This window comes from Crocuta crocuta, unplaced genomic scaffold (assembly GCF_008692635.1).
Source record: "Crocuta crocuta isolate KB4526 unplaced genomic scaffold, BGI_CrCroc_1.0 scaffold197, whole genome shotgun sequence".
NCBI classification, from domain to species: domain Eukaryota; kingdom Metazoa; phylum Chordata; class Mammalia; order Carnivora; family Hyaenidae; genus Crocuta; species Crocuta crocuta.
In genome coordinates, this window is record NW_027532002.1 from 6,908,397 (window position 1) to 6,931,379 (window position 22,983).

Genomic DNA, 22,983 nt, shown 5'->3' on the forward strand with positions numbered 1-22,983 from the left:
TTTTCAGATGAGCAAACTCATTCCCAAACTCAAGGTCATATGCAGCTGATAACAGACAAATTTGGGATTCAAACTCCAGTCTTTCTGGCTGAAAAACTCTTGTTCTGTTCTCCTGCGATGATGTTGGGTGATTTGCTCTAAACACTCCATCTCTTAATGAAAAACAAACATGAACGCAACAGGTCGTAGGGGCAGTGAAGGCACAGCATTAGGGTCCTAATCCCAAGTAGGCCCTCCAGAGGGGACGGTGGAGGACGGGGGTGGGCAGCAGGGTGGGGGCTCAGTGGGTTGTTTCTGTTTCCTCCTCATGTTTTGGTGACGAGCGAAACTCTACTGCCAAAACCCATCTGGGAACAATGTTTGAGACATTCTCCCCCTCCTCCCCAATACCGGTTTTCTTCGCACACTCCAAAACGATAGACAGAAGAATTTAATACATTTAATGCTTTTCCTTCCATTTACACTATCATAAATTACAAAGTATTATTCACTTCACAAAATAAAACCATTTTCAGATAATTCTTTGACAGTATCAAGAAGTACAGAAGCTACAACAAACAAGTCTGTACAGTTGGGAGAAATCATCATAAAGCAGGGACCCAGCAGAACCATTTTGACCCCCCTCCCCCGTGTGCCAACGGAGCCCATCCGCGTGGCCCCTGGGACCGTCCGGGACACCAATTGCACTGCCCTCCTCCTTCCGGCTCACTTCTCACACAGTAATTCTCTTCTGGTTGCCCAAAAACCAGACCACTGAGTAAGTACATGGATTGGCTCAAGACAATCAAGAGGAAAAGACACTGTCAGTCATTGGATTGCAGAAAAACATTAGATTTACAGGTTTTGATGCCTTAAATGTTTTGCCTAGGTTACAAAATACAGAAATCTTGCCGTGAAAAGCTCATGCTAAGATAAATATAACCAATACGATGGAGCTATAGTAATAAAGTCAAATTATCCGTCCAGAGCTACTTTATCAAGGAGGAACAAATATTTGTAAAAAGCCAACTTACTCATTCTTACTTTTAAAAATAGTCTTGTTTGTAAAACAAAAATGAAAGAAAAATCAACAATTATTCTGCAGATTCACTCTTCATAAATACAGAAATGTGACCGACATTTCCAAATGAATGAAACCGGGAAAGTGCTCACTTTTTACGTGGCCCAGATTCAACCAGTGTTCCCGAATCATTTTATGTAAAATGACCACATTCTGCCTATTCTGGGATATTCACACATGATATAGAAAGACTGCACCCAATGCCAAAACCTACTTGGGGATTTCACGACGTTGTTATGGAAGGAAAACGCACGGATGTTTCCGACTGTACTACAATTCCTTATAAACCTATACCGCAAGACAGCAAACTGCCAGTGTGCTTAACAGCAAAAACGATCAAAAGCGGGGACACAGGTGGCCGGTGAACTTTCATTGCGAAGCACGGGTAAGGACAGAGGTATGTCAAGATAATACTGCATTCATGGTAAACTTTTTTCAGGAATCACAGCAAGAAGCGGGACAAGGTACACGGGGTCATAATCAATGCACTGCATTGAGTTCTATTTGCCGAAATAAAGTAACATTCTTGCAGCTAAAATAAAAATCCATTTTACAATATAAGTCTCATTTAACATTTAACATAGAATTGTCTTCTTTTTGTAAGTGGAAAACGTATAACTGTATCAAGTACCTCTATGAATTAAAATTCCCTTTTATTACTGATAAGACTGAAGCTTAAAGGTCTGCGTTGCCTTTTTTAATAGGTTAGAGAAAGATTTATTAATCACTCTTCCAGCAAAACAGACATGTAGGAGGCACAACGAAGACCCATGACAAGGCCCTTGGTCACTCTCACCCCTGCTCTTCTCACGTGGACGATGAGAGCGTCTCTGAGACCCAGGAGCCATCTTGACAGTCCGCTGTGGTCCAGGAAATGCTGTCACTTGTGTGGAAAACAAGCCAAGTGTAAGAAATGCTTTTACTCCTTTAGCCTTATCAGCTTAGACGGGGCCGGGGCCATTCAGCTCACTTTCCTGGTAGATTAAAACAAAACATCTTCGTTTTCTATTAAAATCTGCACAATCAGCTTTTGGTACCGCATGTCTTGCAGGGTGGTGAGGGTGCTGTCCTCAGGGGACCTCATCAGGGTGGGCCCGAACACGATCCCCAGGTTTTCAGCATTCATGAAATTGTCCTTTTCATTCAACGTCACCCTATGAAACGAGCACATACACAGAGACATTACATGGACTTGCAGACGGATGTATATCCCGGTGATGCCCGTATGCTCCCGCGAATTTCTCCGGTTTGCGAAAGTTAGAAAAGGGAGAATCAGAATTATAGAAAAGTATTTTTAGGAAGGTAATTGTCTGGTTTTGTTTTCCTTTCTAGATCGTGGACACTGCCTGCGGCCTATGGAAGTAAATTACTTCGCGAATCTGGTACAGATACATCTTTAAAATGAGAAAATCAGTCCTTCCTAAATAAATCTGGGAATGCGATTAGGGAATATTGGTTGGAAGGTGCAGCAGGTTTCTAGCTGGTCCACAGTGTATGCAGATTTTAGTCTGGGCTTGTATGGAAGTCTTTTTTCCCCCATAGCTGCTTCCTACCGGTCTGTGTGCTCATAATCAGCGAAGCTGATGGCAGATTCCTGGTGTGCTGGCAGGCTTAGTATCAGAGGAGCAAGGTTACTGAAGGATGGGACTGTCGTGAGTGTAGGAAAAGGCAGACCATTATCACAGGACAGGGGAAAGGCTGGAAGGTGGCCAGACAGGAAAGCACTTGGACATTATTTCTGGTTCCCACAGGATGAGGTCTGGAGCAGTAATTATTGTTGGAATCGAAAATCATCATTTCCACATCCAGATGAGAACAGCAAAGCCTTTAAGAATAAAATTCCAACTCCAGAGTTGGCGCCCTGTCTTCCTAGTAGAATAAGATTACAGTCTCCTAGATTCCTCCTTTAAGGAACAGAGCTTTTTGGAGGTTCATAATGAACCTAAAAGAGAATAGGTTCTCGAAAGAAGGCAAAAGAGGATTAAACCGGGTTTAGGTTCTGCGTGGAAGGCCGTGCCTTTATTTCTATTCTCTTGGAACTGCTTAAGATTGGCCACTTAGCATTATTTTAGGAAGTTCAACTTGGCTTGCGTTATTTTCGTGTTACAAAGCTAAGGAGGTGGGAAGGAGGGACATTCTTCACTATCAGATTGCTCACATCTCCCCGTTAAGTCAGGCACCACCGCCCACGTTTGGCCAGACAAGATGGTTAGCAAACCCTCCATGATAAAAATACTAAATTATTGGCATTAAAGGTCCAGCTGGGACATATCAGCATTTTTCCTGATAATGATACTTTGCCTTCCAAACAATAACAGTTGGGACTCATTTCTTTCTAAAGAAATACTTTATAGCTAGTTAAAAACCAGGCTGGCCTTCATAGTCTATTACTTGCCCCAAAATTACTCACACTTTTAACTTGAATAAATCAATCAAAACAGAAACCTTCCGAGCTAAATGTTATCACATCTCTGATCACCCTGAATCTGAGCAACAATGTTTAATAGGTTTTGTAAGGTAGAAAAATAGAAACGTCAACACCTAGTGTTTATACAGTATTCTCAGCTTGCTTCCTTTCGCTTACTGAATGGATTAGTCCTGAACGTAAATTAGTCCATGTAGACAGTTTTGGCTTCATTTTATCTGTGAAGGAGCTACGGCCATGGGTCTTCCAGAAACACAGAGGACAGCACACAGAAATGCCCTGATCCCTCCAACATCTCAAAGACCAACTCACTGACCTCATTATATATGTACAGTGAAGGAAACCCACAGTTGAGGTAAGAGAGTCTGGAACCAGACTGTAAATACCCAAACATCTCTGCAGATAACACAGTGCCTAGCTGTCTGTGGTGCATACCCTCTGAGCTGGCCCCCAGTCATCCCTGCCTCCTGGAGTTCATACTCCTGTGTAATCCCTTTCCCTGGAGGCTGGGCTGGACCTAGTGGCTTGCTTCTGACAAACAGAATATAGCAAAAGCCATTGGACGTCACTTCTGAGATTAGGTTACAGAAAGACTGTCTTTCATGTTGGGTGCTCTTGCCTCCTCTGAGGGAAGCCAGCTGCCATTTTGTGAGCTGCCCATGGGGAGACCCACATGGCAGGGCATTGAGGGTGGCCTCCAGCAAACAGCAAGAAAGTGAGGCCTCCAGTCATATGGCCTTTGAGGAACTGAATCCAGCCAACCACCTCGTGAGTGAGTGTGGAAGTGGGTGTTCCCCTCGTGAGCCTGGCCATCAGTTCAACCATAGCCTCACTCTAGACCTTGAACCAGAAGCACCCAACAAGGCTCCACCTGGATGCCTGATCCCAGAGACTGCAGATAGTAAATCTTGATTGTTTTAAGCCTCCAACTTTTGGGGCAATTTGTTACTCGGTGATCGGTCACTAATACATCAAGAGAAACAAGGGATCGGGATGGGAATGTGCTTGCCCAGGAGCAAGGAAGGTTCAGGAGTCTGGAATGAGAATGAGACGAGGAAGAACAGAACGCAGAGAGGACGGGGCATGTGTGGGAGGCACATGTGGATGTGGACGCAGTGTAGACAAATGGTTAAGGCAGAGTGTGGGCTCTGGATCAGACCGCCTGGATTTCAATCTGGTTTCACATTACCACTTCACGTCAGTTATTTTACCTCCTCAAATGTCCGCAATCTCATCTGTAACCCGAGGCCCCTAACAATACCTACCTCACAGAGATCACACACTAAAGTGTATGGAGCCCCTCCCGGCACGGAGGGAGGGTTCTAGCAGTGACCAATGGGATTGGCCTAGGGAAGGCAGCATGGTTCGCTTCAAAGGCGTCTGTGTACTCAGTGGGGTTGGGGACAAAGTTTATGAACCCTTCCTGATGTGTTCACCATCCCAGGCAGATGGGGTTTGTGGATGACGTATCAAGGAGGTGTTGGCTTACTTCTTGAGGTGGATCATCAGGTATCGGAGGGTCTCATAGTGGGCAGGGGGCAGCAGCATCAGCAGTTCGTGGACAGCTTCCAGCCTCTCATCTGCGTTGGAGATCTCTGTAAGAGCACACATAAGGCGTTAGTGCGGCGCGGACACGTGCATCTTTTCAGAGAAGTAACAAGTTTGGTTGGTTCTGACTGCAGATGGAGGGGAAGTCAAAGAAGTTCAGGCCATTGCAGGTAACCTTTCCCTTAAACTCATCCATTTGTTTGTGTCTTGCTTTATTCTAGAACGGCCTGGACATTGGGAGCCACACATGTATTCAGTGTCCACTGGGTGGGCGTCAGGAGGCTGGACCGGGAAGGTGCAGCCTGGGAGATGCTTTCTGCTGGCACAGACCGTGCTCTGCCCATCTTCCGAATGCTGGGTTTACTACAAATCTCACTGGCACGAGCTTTAACGTAAACCAGATCACACAGGGCAGCGTTCTCTGGATGTCGTCTGGCAGTGTTTTCCCGGCAGGCTTCCACGACTGAATATGCTTCCGTGACCGAATATGCCAGGGCGCTGGCCAGTGAGCCAGCCCCTTGAGCCCGCACTGATGGCACTTTTCACCCAAATGCTGGCATGGTTGACCCCGCTGTCAAGTCTGGGTTAGGAGGTAGGTACTAGGCGCATTAACAAAGGGAGGAAACGTGCATGCTTCTGCTTTTTAATGGGTATTGGCAGCCATTCAAAGAACGTTCCCCTGTTGTTCCTGCTGGGGTAGAGGGTCCTCTGCTGCCAGAACCTTCTCCACTCAGGACCACCAGGACCCCGGAGAGAACGCTCCTTCCAGGAAACAGGGCCACAGCTCATCAGGAAAGTACATCTTGCACTAATCCCAGCCTGCCCACTTGTGTTCCCATCAGGCATCTTATGAGTATACTTACCTTTAAATATAGTTTTTATAAATAATTCCTCACGGTGTGCTTGATTTCTGTGTCATGCATTCTAGCACCTGAACCTCTCCTTCCTCAATCTGTTCCTGGGCAAAGTGCAGCACCACTTCCCATCCCCCCCACCCACGCCTCTCTCCTGACAGCAGTCAGCCCACGTGCCAGACACTAAATGCGCAACTGTGGGCAGAGAGACGACTAAGGATGATGGTGTTCTTTTCCTGGCCCTGTGAGCTCAGCTCTCTGAGCCCAGCTTTCCTGCTTTGTGAAATGGGATCATGAGGTTTGCCTCGTCGGGTAGATGAGAAGCTTAAACTAGAGGATGTTATCGAGAGGTCTTGATCTAGTGCTCGACACAGTAGATTCTTGGTGTGTTATCAATTTTGAACAATATCGGTGGGTAAAACTTGGGGCCTGACTTTAATCAATTAGCAATGGAGGGTCTGCTTAATGGATGAAAGCAGCTAACCTGTAGAGTCCTCACTGAAGAACATGTGACTTTTTACTACAGAAACATTCTTGCTTTCTGCAAAAGAGTGCACATTCTTGCACAGCCCTGACTGTGCCGGTTCCCAGGATAGAAGCGACGATGATGTGCAGAGAGAACTGCCTGGTGCCCAGTTTCTCCACTGAGGGGTTGGCTTGGTACCGGTTCCACTCAGCTAGTGAACTGTGCCTGGTTTTCTATGAATTCTGTCACTGTGCCCTCACTTGGCAAAGCAGGTGCTCATGCAGTAACTTAAACAGTCCTGAGTTTTAATTGTCTTGAGGGTAAAAGCATTATACTTAACAATTTGGTATGAATAAAAGATTGGCTCTCAATACTTACTCGCTGCTTCGATAAATTTGGGGTAGGTGTCATAGGTGATAACAGGAATGGGTAGGTCTCTGAAGTACAGTTTAAGGGCTCCAGTGATGATGTTTATGTCTGGATAGATGTTGGCAGATATATCTGCCTTTTCACCATCTGAAAAATGATCAATGATCCAATGCCTAGTTAGGACCTATTTCGCCAAGTTAACGCATGGCCATAAAGAAAAAAAACAGATCCAACATTGAATGCAACGCGCCCGTACAAGTCCAGCTGACTACTCTTGCTTCTAATAACACTGACGTGGAGGAAGGAACACAAAGACGTTTGGGAAGTGGTTTTGGGTCTGAGAGTAAGTGTGGCCAAGAAGGTAGTGAAATTGACTGAAAGTCGTTCTTTGGACCCAGCCTCTGGTAATTTGCTAAATAGAAATGTAACATAGTAATTAATATTCCAGACACAAAAGTTCATAGTAGAATAGCAATCTAATCTGACCTAATAATTTAAAAAATTGAGAAGCTTTTATATAGCTATGCCAATATTCTTTGGATTTGAAGATCACAGACACAACATAATAGTTGACTATCTTCAGTTTCAATTCTCTTTCAGGCTCATGACGTTTCTTTTATCTTGGCTCTTTCCTCTCTGTCCCTAGGACTTTAATCTGGGAACCCGTGACCTTCCTTCATGTATAGGTAATGGTGTATTCTAACCTTTTTTTTTTTTTCTTTTTGAGAGAGCATGTGAGCTTGGAAGGGGGAGAGAGAATCTTAAGCAGGATCTATGCCCAGCACAGAGCCCAACGCAGAGTTTGAGCTCACAATTGTGAGATCATGACCTGAGCCAAAATCAAGAGTCGGACACTCAACTGACCGAGCCACCCAGGTGCCCCTTTTACCATCACTCTGAAGAAATGTTTTGACTTAAAGTTACAATCCTATCGAGACGATTAGCATTTTCTTTTACATAGAGAAAAGAACAAATGTCTCATCAAATTTGGTTCGAGGATAAAAAAAAAAAAACTGCCGATGTACAGAAAACCGTGAGCGTAGCAGATATGTCGTCTGATCCCATTACTTACAGATTTAACAAATACCTATTGAGAATCTACCACGTACTAGGCACTGTTAAGCCCTGGTGAGTCAAAGACAAAAAAAATCATGTATTCTCTTCCCGTAGCTCTAGTCAGAGTGGGAGTTAGGCATCCAACTCAACAGTTACAAGGAAGTGGGAAGCTTGCTAGGCTGGGAGGCATGTGAAAACATGGGGGTGGGGGGCACAGGAAGGGGCAGTCAGACTCTTAGGTCAGCGTGGGGTGCTCAGGGAGGATTCATGGAAGAGGAAGCACTTGAACTGACACCTGATTAATAGGTAAGCGTTTGCCAGGCAGAGATGTGAACACATTCTAGATGGACAGAACAACGTGAGCCAAAGTACTTGTTCGTGAAAACAGTAAGGTGCGTTTCAGGATTGCAGGGGCATAAAGTACACAGGGAGGAGGAATGGGCCATGAGCCTGAATAGATGCAGCGGCCAGGTCATCAGAGACCTCCTCTGCTGTTCTACAGAGAGAAGGTTCTCTCTAGGAGGCTAGGGGTTCCAGCCTTTGAGTGGCTTCACTACAATTATTTGGACTGTTCAGGAGAAATGTAGAATGAAACACTAATTCCGAAAGAAATGTGCACCCCCGTGTAGACTGTAACATTGTTCACAAGACATAGAAGCAACCTAAGTGTCCACTGATGGATGAATAAAGAAGATGTGGTTTACGTATATAACAGAATAGTATTCAGCCATAACAAAGAGTGAAATCTTGCCATTCGTGGGAACACAGATGGACCTTGAGGGAATTATGCCAAGTGAAATAAGACAGAGAAGGAAATACTGTATGATCTCTCTCATACACGGAATCTAATCTAAATCAAACCAAACCAAAACCAAGCTCATAGATACAGAGAACAGATTAGTGATTGCAGGAAATACGCGGTGAGGGCTGGGAAAAATGGGTGAGCTGTTCGTTGTTTTTCTGTTTAAATAACTTGAATAAAAATTAATAAATATAGATTCTTGGGCTCACCTAGCTTTCTCAGGGACTTCCCAGGGCAGCCCCTGGTGATCCCTGCTTTTAACAAGCTCCCGAGTTCTCTGACCTAAAAGATAACGTGGCCCAGAGAACCTGTGTCACAGTTATAAACGACAAAAGTGGTTACTTCCTAAACTTCCACCAGCCTCCCCTGTTTCAGTGTTAGGCATACCCCCATCCATACGCTCTGTTCTTGGGAGTTCTGGGGGGAAAGAGAAGCGTCACTTAGATCCTCAGCTGGGGATGTACGAGGTGCCATGTGTACTGACTATAAATGTTGGGCAACCAAATCAAGAGTCATAACGGCACCAGATGCTGGCGGCCCATTCAAGAACTATTTTAAACACACAGAGTCACTTGTCCACAATTTTTAAGGAAACACTTCCCCCAGAAAGGGGAAGAACTACGTGATCTGTAAAAGCCATCATTCCGTGGCTTCTTGAGCAATAGCTCTCAGTAGCTATTGCTAATATAGCTATTGCTATTGCTAATGGGGAAACCCATTCCCACTATGAATAAAATGTGCTTCCGAAAGAAAGGGCGCCAAGCACGAGTCATTCGGCATTCAAGGAAGATAAAGCCCACCTCTGTCAAATGCCATTTTGACATCTTCAATGTGTTCGGCAAACCCGGAGACTCTGTAAAGGCCTTCTGACTTCAGTCCTGTGGGAGAAAAGAGATTTAGCTTCCTGAAATATCTACAGATGACTTGAATTCTGTATATACATGGTGTGCTATAAATGAGAAAAATACAGTCAGTGCTCTTGTATGTCACACACTGTCACACTGAACAGAGCTGTCGCTGGGCCTGCCCATCTCAGTTCCCAGGCAACTCTGTCTTTATTTGCTTGGGCTGCAGTGGAGACCTCGGGGATCTGGTCGTCTTCCTGCCTGGCTTCACAAAGGGAGCTCCCATTTCAGATTCTCATCAACCTTGGCCTCCGGCTTCCTTTGTTCATCAGACGACTGGATGAGATTTCGCTCCTTCAGGTGGCAGTCCGTGCTCTCCCCAGCATCATCTTAACCCATGTGCCCTACTGCGTGCAGCACGGTGCTAGGTATATACACATATGCGGACACATGTGTCTGACATATATTATCTTGACTTTACCGAAACAATCTAAATTTTACAGCCTTTTTTGTCTCATCGTACATATGATCCTATGTTCAATGCTTAACTAAACATGATTGATTCATTCATTATTACTCCTTCAGATAAAGGATCGTACAAACAGATGTGGAAAAATAAAATTTGAGCGATGATTCTGGAAACCTGATTGCTGTATATTTGGGCTAAGAAGATGTGATTTCTACTCCTAGATCTTAGTGATTTGTTAAGATATGTCCTAAGGTCTCGCCAGGTCCCCAGTGTACCCACAGGGATAGAGGGTCAGATCTCAGACCTTGCGCGTAAGAAACTAGCTGCTATCAAACTGTAGCTACAGCAAAAATAAGTGGAGAAAAAGCTTCTACAGCTGTTGCAGAATAGTGTGTCGAGCTCTTGATAACAGGAACTTTCGCTGTATAGAAGTATGTTCTTTCCTGTTTCTCACTTGGGAAATATCACGTATATGCTACCTGCCATATATAAGAGTCTGCATCAGAGACAACAAATGCATGGCGTGCATCCTGTTGTGCCTCCCCTCTGACCATCAGAGACCTTCTTCACGGACCTCAGCTGCATCTCCCACTGAGCCCCACTCAGTCTCGGAACGCATCTCAGTATGGTTGCCCAGGTTGCCATACTGATTAACTGGGTTGGTCCACAAGATGAGAGAGAACTGGCGGCATGCTGTTCTGGTTAGCGGTGCCTGTCAGCATGCCGCACTGTGGTTGTAACCTGCGCGTGACACAGGCGAGGACACGGTGGCACACAGGAGCCCAATGCAGTGAAGACTAACCCTGCCTGTTTGTTGATGGAAGAGACCATGGAGAAGGTCTTACTGAAGAGCTGTTTTTGAAGGAAGGCATGAAAGATAGACTGGAGTCTGCCAGGCTTCCAGCTCCCCTTGCAAGATCAGTTCTCCCCTTCCTCTGCTGTGGTGGAAACTTTCATTTTCAGAACAGCATCCATTGCCACGGCCATTACATTCTGGCTAATGTGAAGAAAGCAGAAGTGCTGTGTACTGTGCCTGGGTGGCAGACTTGAAGAGAAAGAGCGTGCCTGCCTCTCTGCCCTTGGCTGGCACGCCGACGGGATGGTTGTGGCCACCTGAGACCAGGGCAGCTCTCGAGGACGACAGAGCACCAAGTTGCAGGGCCTGGGCTCCTGCCCTCAGGGAGCTGCTCACCTAGCCCTGGTCTGCTTCCAGTGTCGGGACTGTTACTGGAGAGAAACGGATTTCTGGCTTGTTGCATACGCTGTGGTTTGGGGTCTCCATGACAGCACGGGAACACACGTGGGGAGTAAGGCAGCCAGACAGACACCTTTGGATGTGGCGTTAGGACAGGTGGTCATGTTAAGAAAAGGTAAAAGAAATAATGAAGGTTGAGTCCTATATGTTGGGCCCTGTTCTAGGTTATTTATATGGATCAGCTCATTTTAACCCTCACAACCACCGTATGAGAGGTGACTGATTCCATTCACTTGATGGGTGAGGAAACATTCAAATGGAGCAGGCAACTTGGCCAAGGTCACACCACAGTGAGTGTGAGACAGGGCTGGGAGTCTAACTCCATGTCCACGACCTTTTGCTTTGGGACATCATGCAGAAACAGATGGCCAAGAAAGAGCATTTGCAATATGGAATTTGCACTGGATGGACCACGAGATGAGACTTTGGCAGAGGCGGTAGCAAAGCTGCGGACGGGAGTCATGTGAATTTCTTCCAGCCTGTTCTCTGGTTCTGCTCACACGTGCAGGATGCCAGTGCCTGAAGCTCCAATTCCTTCGCTGTGGCTTCCCTGGTGGACATTCCTAATCTGTGCATTACAGCTCTTGTACTAGTCGTGCTTAGTGCGATGTTCCCCATGGACACATCAGACATTAGACATGGCGGTAACTTTGCTCGAGGCATTCGTTGCCTCTGACGAGGATCACTGTGGGATGAGACCAGCTTCTCCAGAGAAGCTGAGGTCCTGAGTCCAGGCTCTGGAGAGGCTGATGCTCTGACCCCAACTTGCAGTGCCCTCTAAACGATAGGACCCAGGGATACTTTTCCCAGCTACTCATCCAGAGGCAGGGCATCCCCTTCTCGACTCTTACCTAGCTCAGCCCCTGCAGCAATACCTTCCCCAGATCCCAAAGCACCCACTGAATTCTGACATATACAGCAGTCAAAAGACAGAAGGCATTTCTTACAAGTTGTGATTAAATGAGCTAGTGTTAAGGTAACAGAATAGCTCTAGTTTTCATCCTATGTGAAAAAGGGAATAGTTTCCTCTATAAGGCTTGGGATAACAAACTATAATGTCCTCTCTTGTTTTGTTTTGGAAAGAGTGGGATAGTTGGCCAATGCAGAAATATGTGTAGATTATATTAAGCCAGTTTGGACACAATAACAGGTCCCAACTACAGCAGAGTCCCTACATGGCAAAAATGGTTAAAGCCTCTGGCCTTTATTCCTGCTCTAATTATCCAAGTTACACCCAGCAATCCAAGTTCTGCCCAAACAGGCTTGATCCATCATATCACTGAAATTTTGATACTGCAGAGTAGCCCAACAAAGTACACATAAAGGAAAATGGGAGTCAGTCATACTATGAAAAACCTCTTCATTGAAATGTTTCTATCTGGGTTCTTGATTTTTCTTTACCTAGATCTTTTTAATATTTCATTTTCCTCTTTAAAACAAACAGAACCAATACTAGCAGTGAATTTCTATATGGTAGGACATGTATGTGTTGATCAATAGCTTTTTTACTTATTTAAAGGGATCATTTTTTTTTCTTTTTTAAAGGGATCACTTTTGAAGACTCCATGCAGACCTCACCTCTGCCATAAACCCTCTCTGGGCTGTCCTCAAATAGCATTGAAATGTTTTCTTCTGTGACTGCATGGTGTTTTGAATACACACACCTTCAATATTGATTTATTTACCCCTCTGATTCTTTTCTCTTTAACATTTATTTTTGAGAAAGAGAGAGAAACAGAGGGTGAGTGGAGGAGGGGCAAAGAGAGAGGGAGACACAGAATCTGAAGCAGGCTCCAGGCTCTGAGCTGTCAGCACAGAGCCCAGTGCAAGGCTCGAACTCACAAACTGTGAGATCATGACCTGAGCTGAAGTCAGAGTGAGCTGAAGTCCAACGCTTAACTGACTGAGTCACCCGGAACCCCTACCCCTCTGATTATGCACACTACAGTATCCATTTCTGGAAGGTGAGAACTGTGACATTATATCAATGTGTAGCACCTAATAAATGCTTAGCAAACATGTTGAATGCATACATGCAAGGTTTAGGTACAAAACAGAAACTGATGTCACTGGTTGGATCTAGCTTATTTCTGTGCGTGTGTGTGCACGTGTATGTGTGTGTGTTGGGGCAGATCATTTCCCCAACATCAATAGTGGAGAGTCAATTTAACAGTTATAAGGAGGTTTCCTTGACAACACTATAAAGAAACAGTAAAAATAAGATCACATAATAAGGAGTTTTTTCCAAACCTCTTGCTTCAATCTCCCGTATGCATAAGTCCACCACCATGGGTCTCTGAGTGTTGTGAGCCTTAACAAGTGTTGTGAGGTCACAACAGTACACCTTCTTGATCCTCTTGAGATCAGGTTGACAGTCATTGGGAACATGCTTGGAACATTGTTTATGTACGTTCAATCCACAGTCTGTAAACAGAGAAGCCACATTAGCCTTGCCCGGCCCTTTTGTCAAAGCTCAGCACAAATTACATGTTACCAAAAACAAAAATGAAAACACCCAAGGGTTCGCTGTATCTTTCTGGAACATCCATCCCATTTGGGGGTGATGTTCTCCACACGTGAGTATGACTTATCTTTACTCACAAAACTCTTAGAGAATTCCATTTTTCTCATCTAGCCTTTTCTGTTGTTGGGCCTTAAGAATAGAACATTTCACTGAGATTGTTTAGTTCTGATGATTAGCTAGGTTTGCGCTTTCTTGTTTCTCTTTTGGGACTGGAACCTTTGGGTCCATCTGTGGACTTGTGGGTTTGGATTCCTAGAGCTCGTCTTGGCTCGTAAAGGGCATGTAGGACTTATGCTAGGTTGTTTTCCTAAAGTTCCGGATGCTCCTGTTGTGGAAGACATGATTACTCTCTCTGTAGGAATCTCTGATCTTTGGTCTCTGGGACCCATGACCACTGGCATCTTCTTTCCCTTTCCTGCAGCACTGTCCGTAGTTGCTAGTACCTTCCCCTTCTTGGGCAGCTTGGGTGGGCCATTTTTCTTTCTACTTGCCTTATTTAGACACCTGTGGGTAGAAATAATGTCTAACTAGATACCGGTGGGAGTACCTGGGAGTTTACAATTTAGAACAATGCTATGTAATGTGATAATTAGAGTAATTATCTCCTATCAAGATCCGAAGCTGAAAAGGGACTTTTAAGTTCAATGAACACATTAAAAGCCTCGTTAGCAGTTGGTATCCACTGACAGAATTTCTCTAACAATAACAAGACACAATTCCCAGTCTATATTCTGGAAAATAAAAATTTAATGCTTAAGTTGTTCAAAGTTGATGTGCTGTCTAGTCAAAGCCCATATATGTCACACACACACACACACACACACACACAATGAATATTATAATCAGCTGTTTAACAACAATAACAAAAAGCACTTAACCATACTAAGGATTTGAGAAAATCTGAACTTTGATAAAATCATCAAAAAACAATTTTTGGAAAGCATTATTACATGATCTTCATGTAATTTTTAGGCTGAGTTCTGCCTATATTCCTTCCAAAGGAAAAACAAAAACAGTTCTTAATCATCTTAGCTTTATCAACATGAGAAATTCAACAAAGCCCAAGTAAACTTCAATAATATTTTGATAGATCTACTTAGTGGATATAAATCTGAGCAAACAGAACCAAATAGAACTGGTTTATTTTCTTGTTTGGATCCTTTTTTTTTTTTTTTTATATAAAATAAGGATGATCATAGCACCTACTCCTAGGATTATCATAAGGATCAACTCAATTCATCTGTGTATATACTCTGAAGTGTGGTGAACACTACATATGAATGAAATAAAAGAAATGGCAAACGTGATAGAAAACATAAGGCTGCCTGACCAGATCTTATTATTTCACTAGTAAGTTTTACGGTGTTCTTATAAATTTCATTCAAAACAATGCCCAAACGTTGAGATAACATATATGTAACATAAATTCACCATTTAACCATTTCTAAGTGTACAATTCAGTGCATTAAGTACCTTCACATTGTATGCAACTGTCACTACTACCCATCTCTAGAACTTCCATCTTCCCAAATTGAAACTCTGTATTCATGAAACAGGAACTCCCAGACCCACCTCCACCTGGCCCCTGGCAACCACGTTCTACTTTGTTTCTATGAATTTGACTATTTTCTTTTTTTAATTTATTTTGGGGGGCGGGAGGTGTTGGAGAGAGACAGAGGGCGGGAGGGGGGAGGGAGGGAGAGGGAGAGAGGGAGAGAGAGAGAGAGAGGGAGAGGGGGGGAGAGAGAGGGAGAGAGAGGGAAGGAGGGAGGGAGGGAGGGAGAGAATCCCAAAAGACTCTGCTCTGTTAGCATGATATCTGACGAGGGGCTCAATCCCATAAACTGTGAGATCATGACCTGAGCTGAAACCACAATCAGATCTTAACTGACTGAGCCACTGAGGTGTCCCTGAATTTGACTACTTTTGATACCCCATATAAGTGGAATCCTTAGCATTTGTCCTTTTGTGACTGGCTTCTTTCACTTAGCATGATGCCCTTAAGGTTTATTAATATGACAGGATAGGACAGGATTTCCTTCCTTTTTAAGCCTGACTATGATCTCACTGTATGGATACACCACATTTGGTTTATCTATTGATGGATGTTTGGGTTGCTTCTCCCTTTTGGCTGTTGTAAATAATGCTATTATAAAAAGAGGTGTCCAAATATCTGTTTGAGTGCCTGCTTTCAGTTCTTTGGGGTATAGACCCAGAAGGGGAATTGCTGGATTACATGATAATCCTATTTTTAATTTCCTTACAAATTTCATTTTAAGATCTGAAGCAACAGTGTGTTTCTGTAGAGTGAAACACAGATTTTATTAAAAGCAAGATGCTTCGTAACATATAAAAATATTCAGTATTTGCAAACGACTACAAGTCCAGATGCTATAAATAAAGTCTAGTTCATTTTAAAAAGCATTTAAAACATGTAAAATACAGAGAGTTGAGAGGCAGTGATGTCTATTCCTAACCTTTAATGAGCAGTTTTGAGTTTTCCTGCTGTTCAAGAGGAAATATGAGGCCAAGCAGTGGCCATTGGAGAGTATTAACATTTTAACCTCAGAATATGTTTTATAAAAAAAAAAAAAAAAAGAAGAAGAAAGAAACCCTTTTATCCCAGAGAAAGTTGCTATTCCCAGCTAATCCAAATTCCAGAGTTTTCTTCTTATAATATTGACTTTGGACTGATTTGCTGCTCAAATGGGTAATACCGGCAATCAGGATATTTTTGGTAGGTATAATCCGGACAGCCCGAACTGATGACCACTGAGTAATTCAGATCGTCTACCACTTTGCTCAGTGGTTGAGCCGTGAGATGCTCTGTAACTCCCGGTGAGTGTTAAGTGGGGGTATCCGGAACATTCCTGGAGAGGCTGCCTCTGAGCCCGTTTGCTGTTTGTCTCCTGGATCTCCGATGGGGGCAGGTAGCATCAAACCACACACACAAACACTACTTGAACCATCCAGGTATGACTACCAGTGACTGCTGTATCTAAACAATAGAAGCTAAGGTGGACCTTTCTAAGCAAAGGAAGGATTTCAGGTCCCACAATCCTGTGAACCAGAATGGGCAGGATGGCAAAGTACTGTGTCATTAGCTTACTTTACTTTAAATGCTCCATAAGAATTATTTTTAAAATGCCCTAGCAGGGAAGAAGTGAGACATGGTGTTGGCGGAAACCCAATCAGAACACCTCAGGAGGCTATTCTTGCTCCTGGCGGAACGGCTTACCAGAAAAGAATGTGGGGAGCGGAATTAGGAAGCCCACTTACACATTAATTTGGCAATTCCTGGCTCTTGTGTTAGCTGTTTGTAGTAAGACGTGTCCTATGCTAGGTATGCGTCAGCACTGGGTGTGTGTGTCCAGTTCTAGGTGGAAAAACTATGAGGGTTTCAAAGTGCTTTGAAAATACGTGCTATCCAATCAGGTCTTTAGCTGCACTGCTCATCTGATAGCAGAAAAATACTGAGCATGAGTTCTGGAGCTGAATCCATTTTCCACCACTTACTACATGGCTGAGAGCAATTAATGACTACCCCTAAGCCTCAGTTTCTTCATTTATTCAATAGGGAGAATAATTGCAACTCTGGAGGGTCTTTTGATGAGGCTAAATGGCATGATAAGCAAAAGTGCTTAGCACAATGCCTGGTGTGTGGAAAATGTTCACCAGTCTATGTTTATGCCCTGCCTTTTGTAGTAAAGTGGGGATGGGAAGGACATATAGTTTTTCTTTCTTGCAATTCCATTGGAATCGGACCACTTAAGGACTACTGCCTATTTTGGATGGCAGGCAGGTGCATAAGAAAATGTACTTGCGGGGCGCCTGGGTGGCTTAGTCGGTTAAGCGTCTGACTTTCGCTTAGGTCATGATCTCGCGGTTCGTGGGTTCGAGCCCCGCGTCGGGCTCTGTGCTGACTGCCAGCTCAGAGCCTGGAGCCTGTTTCAGTCTGTGTCTCCCTCTCTCTCTGACCCTCCCCTGCTCACGCTGTCTCTCTCTCTCTCCTAGAAATAAATAAAAAAAAAAAAAAAAGAAAATGTACTTGCTTGGATTTTTTTTTTCTTTTCTTACATAAACATGAGATATTCCTTCTCATTCCAGCAGACACCTAAAAGAGTCTCTCTGTTAGGCAGAGAGATGCCTTAAACCTTCCAGAAAGCTAGATTTTGGAGCTAATCTGGGTCTATTTCCCAACTCTGGAGAAACGATTGCCAGCTCAACGTTACGGTGCTTAATGTAAATGGAAAAGGATGCAGGAAGTTCCGTGTCTACCTGAGCACCGAACCCCTTGGGCGATGAGCCCCCACATGAAGTTGGCACAGTATTCACACCAGTGTGGGCCTCGGAACGTGTGGACCTGTGATCCAAAAAGAAGAAAAATGTGAGAACATTCATTTAGTTGAAGGCAGGTGGCCTCAGACATGAAATACATAACTGATGTCAAGAAACAGAGACCTCAGTGGGAGTGAATATCCCTCCCTGGGCCTTTTCTTTCCAGTGAGGTGGGGTTACAAACAGACCAGAGAAAATAAAGATGTGCTTTGATCTTTGAAAATCCTCCCCGGCCCACCGTGCCCTAGGCCAGAGTTACAAAGGAATGTGGAGCGACAGTAAGATTATAGGGCCGTGCCATCAGCTAAGGAATGAGATGCTCACCACCCCAAACAAGGCACCATGTAGACAAACCCAAGATAGCCTGGGCCAGTCACTATAACCTGCATTTAGCTCAGCAAGTTCTGGAAGGCAGAACTCAATTACTGTGTCCTTTTGACCAAAGTTGCTCCATGTGGAGAATATCCAGGCAGGTATAAATAAGACATGATTATGGGAAAATTAAAAGCTTCTAAGTCTTTGAGCCACTTCCCCCTCAAAAGAAAAACAAAACAAAACAAAACACACACAAAAACACAAAAACCAAGACCAGGCATTAAAAAGAAGAGTTGGCTGAAAATGAAGGCTACCAATAGGGTCTATAGACTTGCCTTCCTCAGAGACAGGGTCTGGATTCAGCCCGCCCGGGTGTGGCCAACGCGTGTGTAAACTGAAAGTCCTTTCTGATTGGCCAAGGCCCAAGTCTCATTGGTTAATGCCCCACACCATTAAATATTTTGAATATCATGAATATGATGGTTTTATCTTTAGTTATTCAGGTACAGGTCCTCTTGTGACTAGACCATGTAGTAAGGCATGATTTAAAAAACAAAACAAAACAAAGCAAAACACATTCTCTAATACCAGTGAGCTTCAAGACACAGAACCAGGAGATTCCTTGAAAGCAGACGTGGCCATGGTAGGCCAAACTCCATAACAGGAGGTCTACTTGGAGACATACAAACCTACTTTTACAAAATTAAAATATTATGAGACATTACTAAGGGTTTCGAAAGTTTTAAGCCTCATCAACAAATAAAAGAAATGCAGACAATATTATTTCTTTAGCAGACTGGGAGGCCAGTATACTACTTTTATTGAACACAAAAAGATACGAGGATGACAACTATGATACCATTTGGGAAGATGATCATCGGAGCAATACTTTTATTTTTTTTAATTAATTTTTTCAACGTTTTATTTTTGAGAGGCAGAGAATGAGCAGGGGAGGGACACAGAGAGAGGGAGACATAGAATCTGATGAGATTGGGTGCATTCAGGGTGGTATGGCCATAGACTGGGAGACATAGAATCTGAAATAGGCTCCAGGCTTGGAGCTGTCAGCACAGAGCCCAACCCGGGGCTCGAACCCACAAACTGCAAGATCATGACCTGAGTCGAAGTTGGCCGCTTAATCAACAGAAGCACCCAGGCGCCCCTAAGGCTCTACTTAAAAAAAAGAAGAAGAAAAAAAAAAGAGAGAGAGAGAGAGAGAGAAAGAAAGAAACATCAGGGGCGCCAGGATGACTTGAACAGTAGAGTGTGCAACTTTTTTTTTTACTATTAAAAAAAAATTATTTTATTTTTGAGAGAGAGAGAAAGCACAAGCAGGGGAGGGGCAGAGAGAAAGAGAGAGACAGAGACAGAATCAGAAACAGGGTCCAGGTTCCAAGCTGTCAGCACGGAGCCCGATGCGGGGTTTGAACTCACAAACTGTGAGATCATGACCTGAGCTGAAGTCAGCACTTAACCAACTAAGCCACCCAGGCGCCCCAGAACATACAACTCTCGATCTCAGAGTCATGAGTTTGAGCCCCACGTTGCATGTAGGGTTTATTTAAAATTAAAATAAAATATAATTTTAGAAACATCATTTTGAGATCTTTATTGATTTATATATGCCAGTAACTGGATATACATAAAGTGGGAAACAAAACAGACCTAGTTCCCGTCTTCCAGAACTCACAGACTTGTAGAGAGAGTGCACCAGTTAAAGAAAACAAAAAACAATTTATGACCATGTCTTCTAAGCAATGAAGCTAAGTTACAGTAGTCTTTGTTGTTATTTAAAAAATTTTTTTAATGTTTTTATTTCTGAGAGAGAGAGAGGGAGATACAGAATCTGAAGCAGGGTCCAGGCTCTGAGCTGTCAGCACAGAGCCCGACGTGGGGCTGGAACCCACGCACCATGGGATCATGACCTGAGCCGAAGTTGGACACTTAACTGACTGAGCCACCCAGTCGCCCCTATAGTAGTCTTTTGGTATTTCAGTTTATCACATGCAAACTGCCCAGTATAGTATTTCTGCTTTGAAAAACAATGGAAAAAAAAACACCTCTCAGAATTGTTTTTACTAAAAATGGGTAACTGTGCTGTCGGGAAAGGACATTCAGCTATGACAAAGCCTCCTTGCAGGAATGCTGAGAATCTATCCCAGGGAGCGCTTGCACCCTCACAAAGCCAAGATGCCAGAGTTCATTCAGAGGCTCGCTCGGACTCAATGTGGTACTAAAAGAATCCCTCAGTAAGGGCTTCTGTTGGTATTTGAGCATTTTCCCTAAATTTAGCAATCCAACGATTCTTCATATTTTACTAGAAAGACTAAAGGGATGGTGTGGTTAATAATGGTAACAAAGTTAGTTGACTGTTCATATACTGTTGAAATTGCAAGATCCATAAAATAAAATGTGTGGAAAGGGCTATAAAAGAAAACAGAAGGTTGTTACTAGAGAGACTTAAGAGAGTCCCCAGTGTTATCCACAGTGGTCAGGAAGGCTTCTCTGGAAAGGTGACCTCGCTCAGTTTGAAGAAGGGAGAAGAGCCAGTCTGGTGGCAGCAGGGTTGGAGAACATTCCAGGCAGAAGGAAGCTAGGAGGCCCTGTAAGCAAAAGAGTTTGCTATGACTGAGACCTCAAGGCCAGGGTGGCCAGAACACCAGAGTGAGTGGTGAGAACTAGGATGAGGCTGAAGGCAGGAAAGGGCCTCGAAGGTTTTATTAAGGAGTATACATTTTCTGGCGTGCCTGGGTGGCTTAGTTGGTTAAGCGTCCGACTTTTGCTTAGGTCATGATCCCGCGGTTCGTGGGTTCGAGCCCCGCGTCGGGCTCTGTGCTGACTGCCGGCTCAGAGCCTGGAGCCTGTTTCAATCTGTGACTCCCTCTCTCTCTGACCCTCCCCTGCTCACGCTGTCTCTCTCTCTCTCTCTCTCCTAGAAAAAAAAAAAAAAGGAGTATACATTTTCTTTTAATCTAGGTCCAATATGAAGCTCTTGAAGGACTGTAAGTGGGAAGAGGATTAAAAAAAAAAAAAAAAAAAAAGATATTCTGACCACCATGTTGAAAATGGATGGGAGAATGTTTGAAAGAGATTGAGAAACTAGTAGTAGTTTCTAGATGAGAAATGATGGAGATCCAAGATCAGGGTGCTGGAGGTGGAGTTGGGAAGTGGAGGGATTTGAGGTATATTTTAAAGACAAAATTCATAAGACTTTATATGTTGACTGTGGCTCTTGGAGGAAAAGAGGAACGGAGAATGACTCTTAGAGTCTAGCTTTAGAAATCAAGTGGATGGTGATGACATTTGCTGAGACAAGGAAGATACTCTTTTGGGGAGAAATTCAAGAATTCAGCTCTGGACAGTTTAAGTTTAAAGGTGATGAGAGCAGGAATTCCATAGAATTCAATAGCTCAGAGGAGTAAGGGATGGAGGCATACATTTGGCCATTCTGACAAATAAATGGTAATTGACATTGTGTAGATGGACAAAAACTATTAGGGATAGAGAGTAGAAAATGAAGAAAGTAAGAGTTCAACCCAAGGTCTCTGTGTGCTCCAAGACTTAGAACCAAGAGAGTCCAGGGCTTCAGAAGCCAAAAGGTGACCAGTATTTGGGGGAAGGAGTGGTCAACCATATTCAATGCTAGGAAGAGATCCAGTTAGATGAGGACTGAACACTGAAGTTCAGGCACACGAAGTTATTGATAACCTTGGCAAGAGCAGTCTCTTGGCATCGGTGAGGGCAAAAGTCATACTCAAGTGACATGAAGAATAAATGGGAGATGTGGAAGTGGAGGAATGCGTAGGCAAATTTGTCAAGAAATTTGGCTACGATGTTCAGCAGAGCAATGAAATAGCTCCAGGGAGATATGAGGTCAAAGAGAATTTTTTTTTCATAAAAAAATGAGAGACATTAGGGCATGTTCCCTTGCTGATGGGATTGATGCAATAGGCATAAGAGGCTGGAAATGTAGAGCAGAGGGAAGTGAAGAACAGATGATCTTGAAAAACTGAGAGATGGGGTGTAGGTCATACATGGAAGCAATATTCAAAAAGAGCAACAGTTGAGATCTTTCTAGAATTAGTAAAAGCACAACACCTTTGGACTCGGAAAAGCTAACTGAATCTCAAGCACAGTAAGTTAAAAAGATATTCTAACCTATATAGATTCTAAAGAAACTGCAGAATACCAAAGGACAAGCAAACTCCTAAAAAACAAAACAAAACAAAACCTACCCCAGTTATTTTTGCCAAAGGACAGCAATTATGATGAAAACAGTTCTGTTCAGCAAAAAGATGCTAGTAGATTATGGAACAATTTCATCAAAGAGCTCAGAGAAAATGACTGCCAACCTAACTAACTTCTGTACTCCAGAGTGAGGATGAAATAAAAATATTTTCTAGACAAATGCCAAGAGTGTTCACTCACAGATCCTTACTCAGAGAAATACTATGGGGGATACAGGTCTACAGGAAGCATACCGAGCCTAGTGGCAAGAACAGGATTCCAGAAGCCACGGTGAGCAAGAAATTGGCAAGAGGGGTCGATCTAATCAAGCTCTGTCTGCATATAACAATAACAAGATGACTAATTTCAGGGAACTTAAAAACAATGTGAAAAAATGGCTTGGAAGATTGGAGGGGCTTTGAAAAGTCAA

The 22,983-nt window shown here is 43.7% G+C and overlaps 2 protein-coding genes across 4 annotated transcripts in view; one reads left to right on the forward strand and one right to left on the reverse strand.

Moving 5' to 3' along the window:
* Window positions 1-423: 423 nt before the first annotated feature.
* CHN2 (chimerin 2) overlaps window positions 424-22,983 on the reverse strand; it is a 304,029-nt gene continuing 281,469 nt past the window's right edge. Inside the window, exons 8-13 of the mRNA XM_077775468.1 lie at window positions 17,952-18,036; window positions 13,400-13,573; window positions 9,381-9,458; window positions 6,732-6,869; window positions 4,975-5,080; window positions 424-2,214 (exon numbers count right to left, since the gene is read on the reverse strand). Of these exons, the coding sequence (XP_077631594.1) occupies window positions 2,043-2,214; window positions 4,975-5,080; window positions 6,732-6,869; window positions 9,381-9,458; window positions 13,400-13,573; window positions 17,952-18,036 (753 nt within the window). The 3' untranslated portion in view covers window positions 424-2,042. The remainder of the gene's footprint in view (window positions 2,215-4,974; window positions 5,081-6,731; window positions 6,870-9,380; window positions 9,459-13,399; window positions 13,574-17,951; window positions 18,037-22,983) is intronic.
* LOC144241032 (uncharacterized) lies at window positions 1,831-5,921 on the forward strand. Of its 3 annotated transcripts, none has more exons than XR_013337944.1 (4): window positions 1,831-1,966; window positions 2,393-2,442; window positions 5,255-5,625; window positions 5,734-5,921. XR_013337944.1 is itself a non-coding variant. In XM_077775469.1 (3 exons), exons 1-3 carry the CDS (start codon window positions 1,831-1,833, stop codon window positions 5,498-5,500), a joined length of 432 nt encoding a protein of 143 aa, XP_077631595.1. In that variant the 3' UTR covers window positions 5,501-5,921. The 3 variants fall into 3 exon arrangements, 1 of the variants encoding a protein (XP_077631595.1); XR_013337945.1 differs by having other exon boundaries at window positions 5,768-5,921; XM_077775469.1 differs by having other exon boundaries at window positions 5,255-5,921.

Coding starts and splice junctions, on each gene's coding strand:
- LOC144241032 (XM_077775469.1), top strand. CDS start 1,831: ATGACAAGGCCCTTGGTCACTCTCACCCCTGCTCTTCTCACGTGGACG. Junction 1,967..2,392: donor GTGTGGAAAACAAGCCAAGT/GTAAGAAATGCT, acceptor TTTCCTTTCTAG/ATCGTGGACACTGCCTGCGG. Junction 2,443..5,254: donor TAAATTACTTCGCGAATCTG/GTACAGATACAT, acceptor GCTTTATTCTAG/AACGGCCTGGACATTGGGAG.